Consider the following 10,358-nt stretch of genomic DNA (forward strand, 5'->3'; position numbering starts at 1 on the left):
TTTAGTTCCTGCCCTGTACTCATAAAAGGACATTAGTGCTCTCGTACAATGTTTTGAGATCAGTAAAATGTGTTGCGTCTGACAAATTGAATTTCAAGATTTGAGTAGCGTGACTGAACTCGTGTGTCTCTACCAGGTCACGTATCCGGCGAGAGCTCTTCATAGAGGAGATCCAGGCAGCTGGAGGGTTGGGGCCTGGCAGCGAGGGGGGCTCCCCTTCCCTCCGCGGGTCCAAATCAGGAGAGGGGGACAGCTGTGACGGGACAGAATCTGAGGGCACGGTGGAGACGCGCCAGGGACTGGGCCTCGGCCTGGAGGATCACAGAGGAGCATGCAAAGACGACATGGAGGTCGAGTCTGAGGCAGGGGGCTCTAATAACTCCCCTGACCAGCTAGACTGCACCACCTCAGGCTTAGCCGGGCCGGGCTCCAGCTGTGGACAGGGTGGACTGGGGCTCTTCAGCCTCACAGAGGCATCCTCCAGTGGCTCTGCCTCGAGTACTAACATCCCAGCCTCTGGCCCTGCCAGAAACCCCAGGGACAACAATCTGCGCAAGAAGAAGGCAGCCAATCTCAATAACATCATCCACAGGCTGGAGAAGGCTGCCAGCAAAGAGGATCCCTCAGAGTGGGAGTTCTAGCTCCCCCTGACCATCCTTCATCCCTCTTGTCTCATAACCTCACGACCTCTAACCTTGGACCCCTCCTGCTCTGTTCCAGTTGGAGAGTGGACACAGCCAAAGTCAAGCTCAGCAGCCATTTTTATTACATAGAAGCTTTCCGAAAAGAGGAAAGAAACAAAGAGTGGTTGGCAAAACCCTTAAAAAGAAGATTTACTGAATACCTAGAAGAACAAAATAAGAGAACTTACGTGTCTCTCCGTTTTTTTTAAAACTGAGTTTTGTTTGTTTTTGTACTGAGAAAAGCACTTAGCCGTCCTGCTGGCCTCCGGCCCTGCTGTACCTCCCCCCTATCACCAGCCACTGGTGCACCAGACTGGTTAGTCCTGAGCTGGGGTCTGACCCACAGCTGGGGTTGAAACCTGGACTCAGTAACACAGGCAAGGCCTGACACAGCAGCTGTCACAGTGATAGACACTGATAGATGATAGATAGAGACAGGAACTCTCTTACAAGAACTCTCACTTTCTTAAAGGAGATTTTTTCCGCTCTTCTTCTCACCTCCCAAGTGTCCACAAACCTCCCCTCACTCAGTGAGACGCCTCATTTTTCACACTGTAGAGTGACTGTTACAAACCCTTTGCCTTTTTCACTCACTGCGTGTGTGTGTGTGCGTGTTTGTATGTTAGGGGTTGTGTCAGTGTGCACCTGTTTGTGTGTGTATACACACCCAGAAATGGTGTGTACGTGCGTGTGTGTGTTCTCTTCTCAATGGCAGCATGTTTTCTTTTTATCTCACTCCTACACTCTTAAGAGGGTAGTGGAAGGCCTGCCGGCTGAGCTGCCATGGTTACTGATGTAAGCGAGATGAACTTTGACCTGTCGTGTCCCATATCCTATCCTGCTGACAGCCATGTGATGGCCAGAAGGATCTCTAATTCCTCACCAACACGCGCACTCATTTGAAGAGGAAGGATGGAAGGAACCCTCCTTTTGCCTCCTTAAACCCTTCTTTTAAGGATGAAGGATGATCTCTTTTTTTTTTCATATTGCAATTTGGTTGCCAATAAGAGATTGCACAGTCTATCGACTCTAAAGAGTACAAAATAGGGAATTTTAGGAAGCATTTTTAATTAGTACAAAATAAGAACAGAAAATAAGAGAATAACAAGTTACTGTTTTTAAAAAAAAAAAAAACCTGAATTAGAGTGGAATAATGTTGCATTATTGAAATACGATACCATGAATTCACGTAGTACTGTAGCTGTCTGACATGGTGATACTATACGTGTCTCTTTGTTGTTTTTTAGGTTGTGCACGTCACAGCTTTGACCCAGCACTGGACCTGCTGGGTGTGTGTGTCTGCACCACCAACAAAAAAATTTCTCTGTTCACAAACACACATCTTTTTATAGGCCAAATCAGGAAGAGTGTGTGTGTATGTGTGTCTGCGTGTGTGTGTGTGTGTGTGTGTGTGTGCATTTGTATTTGCCTGCATGTAAGTCAGGGTCGAGGTCAATTCACTACAAATTTAAAATTATCAATAATGAAATTCTTGACTGAAAAAAAATGTGTTTTATCGCATCAACGTAGAGTACTTGATTAATCGGTACTCTGCGTTGATTGAAAGTGAATTCACCCCAACCCTGGTGTGAGTAGTTACCACTCTCCTCCAGTCTATCCTGTATCCAGGGATGTTTTTGCATTGAATTCTACTGTATACACTACAAATTATAAGGCATATCACCTCCTCCCTGTCCCACACAAGCCCTCAGTGCCTGTCAGCCTACTGCCTCCCCTTTGTGTGTGTGTGTGTGTGTGTGTGTGTGTGTTTGTGTGTTTGCGTGGGTGCATGTACACACACGCCTGTCAATACATGCGTGTGCACAAGCGCGTGCGATTGAGGAGCGTGTTCAGTGTTTCCAATGAGTGGGGTCATATTTCGTATCTACTTGCACACACTACTAGTGCACAACTGACACCCTTCTTTAAGCTGTTTGATGCGTTACCATTACATTAATCTTCTCACAAAAGTAGTGTAATACTATGATTTACTGTAGCTTGGTTTTATTGCTATTTTTGCATTTATAGTTTTTTGGTTTTTATTCTGCTTATTTATAGGTGCTGTATTTTTTCATTTAATGTCTTATCATTTGAGTTGTCTATTTTTTAAGGGATTATACTGTTCCTGAGGGCAAGTAACATTTTTATTAGACGTATAGACTGCCGGCAGTATTGGTTAATATTTACAAAGATGTACTAGTTCTCATTTGTTTGTATATTCATGAATCCTAAAGTTTAGTGTCATTTCAATAGCTTTGAAAAAAAATAATGTGTTTGCTACAGTTCATGCTCCCATAAGCATTAAGCTTTTACACACAACAGTTATGCTCTTAAAATTGCTAGCTAGAGAATCAAAGGACATATCAAGATCAGTGAATATATGATAGCATATCTCTTTTTCCTGTTTTCTATCCTCCGATTATTCTTTTTTTTTCGGCTGTTTCTTGAGCAAGCCCAACACTACCGCTCGGCAGGGCATGCAGCTTTCTTTAGATAGAGGTCACCCCGCTCGGTAATCACGTTAAACATCATTTATTGTCAAATAGGTCAAATGAAATTAACCTAAACTTGAAAAAACGCAAGTTAACTTGAAAGAGGTCATATCTGCCAAATTGAGATTAGAGAAGTGTACCAGCTAGCAGGAGGTGCTGCATCAGATTGAACAGATAGCCAGCCTATGATTATGCAGAATTTCTATTGCAGTCCGTAAACGAAGCACTTATTAGGATCTTTTTTGAAGACTTAACTTGGGACAGGGTCTGCAAACACTACAACAAGAGTACGAGTCCTGGGATCCTGGGAAATGTATGCCTTTTTTAAAAAAGTGGTTGTGAACCAAGCACAGACTCCTTCTCCGCATCCTAACACTAAAAATTAAACCATAAGATAGCTGTACCCGTGTTTTCTACGTGATGAACTGTATTCGCATACAGTAACCCCCCGTATTTCAAACTCCAGATAACTGTGTGACAGAAAAGGGCCGTCGTCCTGTACAGTTGTAGATATTATGAGCACCTGTTTTGGTTTTTATCCAAAAAATGTCCTCAGTCCATCCTTAAGCCTCCCCCCTTTCCCCTGAATGTACATCCAGATGTATTCACAGCTTGTCAAAAGATACCGATAACCTCATTGCACTGCATTACGATGCATTAGCTGAAATTGGATTTTCTAATGTATCTAATAATTGTAAAGAAAAAATTCCTCAAAACATTGGCGCTTCCTGCGGACGACTGATGTGAAACATCCGTCTTCTGCAGAACATCGAAGGTTTATCGCCTTCTGTTGGGACTGCTTGGACTGGACAACCACAGTGTGTTTTTAATGGTGATGAATAGCTACTGTAAAGTATATAAGCACTTAACCCATTTGCCATTTTATAGCCAGATCCATCAACTCACCTAAACCACGTGAGATCATCAGATTTGTGCCTTTAACTGCCAAGCAGGGCACCAAACTAGTGATGTCATTAGATGTCGACGACTTCACCCGATTTGTTCGTAATATAATCCCGCGTCTTGACCCAAATTAATTTCTCATACGCTTCATATTGGTACTTTTAAAGTCAGCTCTCTGGAGAGGGTTGTATATAATTCCTGGAGTGCAGTGAAAGAGTAAAAAAAAAAAAAGGAGAAGACAAGCTTGTGTATTCTAAATGACTGACGTGTTTCAGTCTGGGTCTTATTTCAGACGGTTGTTTTTTTTTTTTTTTCCCACAATGCATTTCTTACGTTGTACATAACCTTTAACTAGCAGTGAAAAGGCCAGAGCATTGAATGAAGGAGGAAGCATGCAGAAAAACAGCGTACACTGTAATAACACTGAATTTATTCATAGGGCATTTTGTATTTTTCTGTTTGTGTCAGGTTTGCTGTGACATTAATAACGGCACTACAGGTATTGATAATGACGTGTGCCAATTCTAATGGTTATTTGGACAAAAGAGACGTGTAAATACAGTCGATCAAGTAGCTATTGAGTCACTATTGTCACAGTATGCTTTTGTTTTGAAGGCAGGAGGAGAGAGAAGGGACGATTCAGGACTTTTCCATGATCCACAGATATTTTTCTACAAATTTAAATCAGATGATTCTATACACTGTTGAATAACATTGTAAAGGTGTAACAGATGCTGTATATCATATCATGTTTTCTGAAGTCGTAAAGCTTTACTGTATGATCTGTTGAAGTAGTGGTTGTTCATTTTGACACATTAGTTGTAATGGAAAGCCCGAACAGCAGCACTGGTCACCATATTCAGGAAAAAAAAAAAAAAAAAAGAAAGAAAGAAAAACCTCAGATGTTTTTTGTAATACTTTTAGAAATATATCTTATGAAGTGGATTTTGTAAGGAAACACTTTCCGAAATCAGTGGTGCTGTAAGCTGTATGCATAGCACACTCAGTAATACATCCACACATAATACAGCACAATACACTCATCCTTTTAAAAAAAAAAAAAAACTCCACTTTTACTTGCGTGCTTTTATTTTTTGTTTGTTTTTTCGCTCACCTCTCACATTGGCTAATTTTTAAGTCTTAAACCATTTCCTCTTATCTCTTCAGTCATGCTTAACCCCCCCCCCCCCAGAGATCAACTCTGGAGCGATAAAACATTTCAGTGAATGCTCGCGAGACTTAAAAAAAAAAAAGAGGAAGCAAAAAGCCAAATAGTGAAGTAGTTATCCACCTCTGTTGAAAGGTTGCTGACAGTTTTCTGAATGTTGCTACCTTGTGTCGTCGCTTCAGTTCACCCATAGCTTAAAACCACAGTGTAGTCTGACAACCAAATGACCTGGGGGAGATTATCTTCACCCCCCCCCCTTCCTTTTGGAAAGCTTTAAGATGCTTGTTGAGGCTTTAGCGAGTTCAGAGTGTTTTTTAGATGATTTGTTCCAACCTCGTCATCAACAATGTGGAAGTAATAATTCTCATAACTTCTCCCACTGCTTATTTTTGTGAGTGTGTGTGCGCGTACATGTGTGTTGTAGTACAAAAGGCTGCATGACTGTAAAGGGATGGTTAAGATGTATTTTTTTTTTTTTTTTGAAAGTTGTTTCCCTAGCACTTCTGTCACTCCTGAGATGCTTTTTTCCTCCGTTTCGGGGTCTCCCTCCCTTTCGTTTTTCCTCATGTATCATTGTTTTCTTTATCTTTCTATTTACTAAACGTATCATGTTGTTTGTTCTCAGCACTGTAAAACAGTCCCTTCTACAACATTGAAAAGCAATATCACTGTATGAAACGTTCACAATGTATTTGTTATGATTGACATTTGATTCATCATCATTATTATTCACATGCACCCTAGGTGTGATAATTGAAGTAAATCTCTTTTATACAAATACTAAAAGTGTGCTGTGGTAGTTTGTTGTTTTCTTTGCCAAAAAAAAAAATCTTGTTGGAAATGTACATGGATGGTGAAATAAGTATTCTCAGAGAAAGAGATGAGTTAGAAAAGCCAGGGAAGGTGTGTAGCAGTAATCTTACAGTCATGTTGTGGATATTGGACTGCCATTTTACAGCCTCCACAGGTGAGCTATTTTGGGAATTATAATTAAAATCTGAAGAAAAAATGAGAAACCGGAATTAAAAAAAAAATCCATCTTCATTTTTTCTCTCTGCTCTCAACAGGCCGCTATGCGGAGCTGCAGGTGGAGTTTTCGGCCGCCGTGCGGACCAGCGCGGAGCAGAAGGAGCTCATCATGAAGCTGGAGCATGACCTGAGCACCATCCAGGCCATGTCCTCCCTGCCGCGCCCTGACGCAGACGGGTCGGAGGTCGGCAACATGGAGAACATCCCTGAGCCGATCAAGGAGGCCTCTGCCATGTTTGCTGGTATGTCCCTGGATTTACAAAGTTGTTTAAGGGACTGTGCAAAAATGATTGGGGCCGTGTTTTCTTTGGACCCTTCCCTTGACTAAGACAAAAACTGCAACAGCGTCCCCACAATATCTCAGAGTTATGTAGCACTTTTGAACCGGTACAATGAAGTGCACACAGAATTTTAAGTGATGTACTCCTTTATTGAAATATATTAATTTATTTAAATGCAAACCTTTAAAGGTGCTATTGAAAACAGTGATAACATTCAGCCACTAGATATTACATTCTCCCTCCCCCGTTCCATTGCATTTACTTCACAAGTCGTTGCCAAGCACTTACCGTCAATCTCAGCCATTTATCAGTTTTCTTTTTTAGTTATCTATTAAGAGCTTATCTGCTTCATTAGGACTGTGTGGATGTGGTTTGATCAGATTTGATTAATAGTGGCCCTGGGGACATCAGCCAACAACCCCCAAGACTGTCGACACATAATGATTCAAATATTACTAAACTCTGCTCAGATCACTTCAAACCAGTGAGAAGAGCACAAAAAGAAAAATCTCTCATATGAGATAACAGAAACTGTTTTAAACTTTGACAGAAGATTCTGTGTTCATGTAGAAACCGGTCCGTCATAATAAGAAGCTGATTGAGGAAATAAGTCTTCTGGGGCCTTTTAATTAATTACATGGACATTCACACGCTGGCAGGAACATTTCAGTTAGCTGCTCAGTAGCGTCAAAAAAGGCAAAATATCATGGCAAGACAGATGATTAAACATTTAATCCAGAAAATAATTATTCGAATTTAGGCGTTTTTTCTTTTAAAAACTATGAATATGAATTTGTATGTCATTTTAGTTGCATCTTCATTCTGTTTTTTCCCCTCTACATCTAAATGAAAGTCAAAATCATTGAATCTTAACTCTTAAACTAAGACAAACTCTTTTGAATTAATCAACCAGCTTTGAGGCGTGTCTTTGAGTTTAGAGCACGTGAATGTGGTGTCAATCCGGTTTGAAAACTACAAACTAGCCTGATTAGAGTGATTTTAGTGCTTCTTTCTTTCCTTTTCATGTGACACTCAGAGTCTAGTTTTCATTTGTTCACTAGAGTTAGAATGACACATTCTGTCTGCAAATAAAACAGATAGTAGCATCAGATTTAGTCAAATTTACCTGTTTTCACATTATTGTTGATCATGCATATTCATAGAGGAAGTAAATCATGGCATTGTATATCTGCGTTACCTCCAGGACTGGGCCTCCATCCTGAGCTTCCTCAGGGCCAGATGGACTCTCTGCTCTCCATCATCTCCAGCCAAAGGGAGAGGTTTCGCTCCCGCAATCAGGAGCTAGAAGCTGTGAGTCACGATCTCTCTCTCTCACACACACACACACACACACAAACACACACACACAGTCTTTTCCTGTGTCTTTTTTCTGTGAGAACTAATTTCTCATCTGTGTGTTTTCTCTGTCCCCTGCAGGAGAACCGCTCCATGCAGCAGACCATGCAGGCGCTGCAGAGTGAACTGGACAGCCTGAGAGCAGACAACATCAAACTCTACGAGAAAATCAAGTTCCTGCAGAGCTACCCTGGCAAAGTGCGTCAGCGTGTGTGTGTGTGCATGAATGAATGAATGTGTGATGTTCTTGTTGATTTGGTGGAATCGGAACCCTAAAATATTTTTGCAGGAAAACTTAGATCTGTGTGTGTTTTTTCTGTGCTGTAGGCTGGAGGTAGTGACGACACCGTGATGCGCTACTCCTCCCAGTACGAGGAGAGACTGGATCCGTTTGCCTCCTTCGGCAAGAGGGTACAGGACACACCTCCTCTCACCTCACCTCCTCTCTTAAAACTCTCTGAAACCACCTGCCATCTCTTGGTCCATTTTTATTTTTTAACGTTCCAATTTCTTCCTCTGAAATCTGACATCTGACCAAACATGGATGACAGGGCGTCATGTTTTGCAGCACAGCTACAATAGAGCTTCATTTGGTGTCATTCCTGCAGAATCAAAGTTCATATTTGTACATTTTGCACTGCACATAATTAATATTTGTTGACAATAAGAGACCAGTTTAGCCAACATGCGTATTGAGAAAGGGGGTGACTCAGAAAGTTCTACTTTCACCATTTTTTAACGCTGTCACACAATTGATAATGATACAAGGAACAAGCCTGTCTCATTTTTTGGGCTTTGTTGAAAGTCATTCTGGGAAATGTAGGAGCTGAATTAGAAAACAAACATATTCTACGGAGGGAAATAAACACCTCATTACTCAAAATAACTCACTGAAGCAAAATGCACTGAACACCACAGACTGGCAGTATCTAAAATATAAAAAACATCTTAAAGTGTATTTTAAATACCAAAACATTGTTCTGCGTGTATTCACACTTTCCAAAGATGATCTATTTTTGTCGTTGAGGCCTTCTACTCTGTGTTTGCAGGAGCGTCAGCGCCGATACCTGAGCCTCAGTCCCTGGGATAAAGCAACTCTGAGCCTCGTAAGCCTCAAACACACACTCACACTTTACTTTATGTTTGATGCAACCTCTAGACTAACCCTGTTTTTCTGTCCGTCAGGGTCGTGTGATTCTCTCCAACAAGATGGCCAGGACTGTTGCTTTCTTCTACACCCTGTTCCTGCATTGTTTGGTCTTCCTGGTGGGTCTCCTTTCAACACCCTGAGGAGCTTCTGACACATCAATAGCTCTGTGTGATCAGCTTCAGTGATCTTAACTGTTTGTTTTTTTCTTCTAGGTGCTGTACAAGACGGCCTGGAGCGAGAGTATCGGTAGAGACTGCTCCGCCTTCTGCGCTAAAAAGTGAGTTTGTTCATCCATTTGTTCAATATGCCTTTTTCAATCACATGAGCAAGTACCTGATGCAAGTTTTTAATGTCTCTCTCTCACTCCCAGGTACTCTGACCACCTCCACCGTTTCCATGAGAACGAGCAAAACCTTTAAGCTGGTTCAACATTCAGCAGCAGCATGCATGTCCTGCATAAAAGTTGACCTAATCATCATGCTCCTCATGAAGATGGGAGCTTTGCTTTTTCTTTTTGCAGTAGCTAAAATCTCCACTAGGGGGCGGCTTAGGGCTGTTAATCAAAAAACAGATTCTTCTTGTTTTCAATTCATGATTCTTGATCTTTAATAAGTTGCAATTAATATATAAGTATCTAGCAAAACTATAACTTAAGATTCCTTCTTATACTCTAAACATAATACTGTAAGCCAATCATTAATCGTATTATGTCATTTGTGCCGTCGTAGCACAAGTTTAACGAAGTCAAGATTGAGTTTATCTTCCTGTACCAAAGGGACCACAATAGCCACGTCGGGTTTTTTTCTGGGTTTAGCTGGAATTTAGAATAATTAGATAATTGAATCCATAAGATAAAGTTGATATAAGATTATAGGTAATATGGTTAACATTATAATTTATGTTTGATTGAAGAGTGTGCTGTTTAACGTGGGTTATTAATGAGGAGGTGGTATTTTTAAGAGTTTACGGTGGTGGAACAAAATATACAGTAGTTATAAGTTCACTTGTCATTCCTCTGAGATTTGTCCTACTTGAGTTTGACTAATATGATTGATTAATTAGTAAGTACAGTTTTAATGACTTGTGTCTTTGGCGCAGAAATCACCTTGTTACTGTTCTTATCTAGAGATTAAGAGATGAGGGTTTGCAGCAGTAATACACTAATGATTACACTAATGGTTACTGAGTCTATCATCCTAATAGTCTTCTACTAGACAGATTACTGTGCATGTTTACCTGCTTACTTCTTTCTTTTCTGACATTGCAGATATATTCCAAATAAAGACTATGCAGCAA

The 10,358-nt window shown here is 40.9% G+C and overlaps 1 protein-coding gene across 9 annotated transcripts in view; it reads left to right on the forward strand.

Moving 5' to 3' along the window:
• Nucleotides 1-10,358, forward strand: part of cux1b (cut-like homeobox 1b) — a 68,555-nt gene extending 58,197 nt beyond the window's left edge. For 8 of the 9 annotated variants that reach the window (XM_074642181.1, XM_074642182.1, XM_074642189.1 and 5 more), the window contains one exon: nt 137-6,032. In XM_074642181.1, the coding sequence (XP_074498282.1) occupies nt 137-641 (505 nt within the window). In that variant the 3' untranslated portion in view covers nt 642-6,032. Of the gene's footprint in view, nt 1-136; nt 6,033-6,313; nt 6,518-7,760; nt 7,868-7,993; nt 8,111-8,239; nt 8,324-8,961; nt 9,019-9,097; nt 9,179-9,274; nt 9,340-9,432 lie in introns of those variants that run through there. The other variant, XM_074642190.1, reaches the window with a different exon arrangement.

This window comes from Sebastes fasciatus, chromosome 7, assembly GCF_043250625.1.
Source record: "Sebastes fasciatus isolate fSebFas1 chromosome 7, fSebFas1.pri, whole genome shotgun sequence".
Classification (NCBI taxonomy): Eukaryota; Metazoa; Chordata; class Actinopteri; order Perciformes; family Sebastidae; genus Sebastes; species Sebastes fasciatus.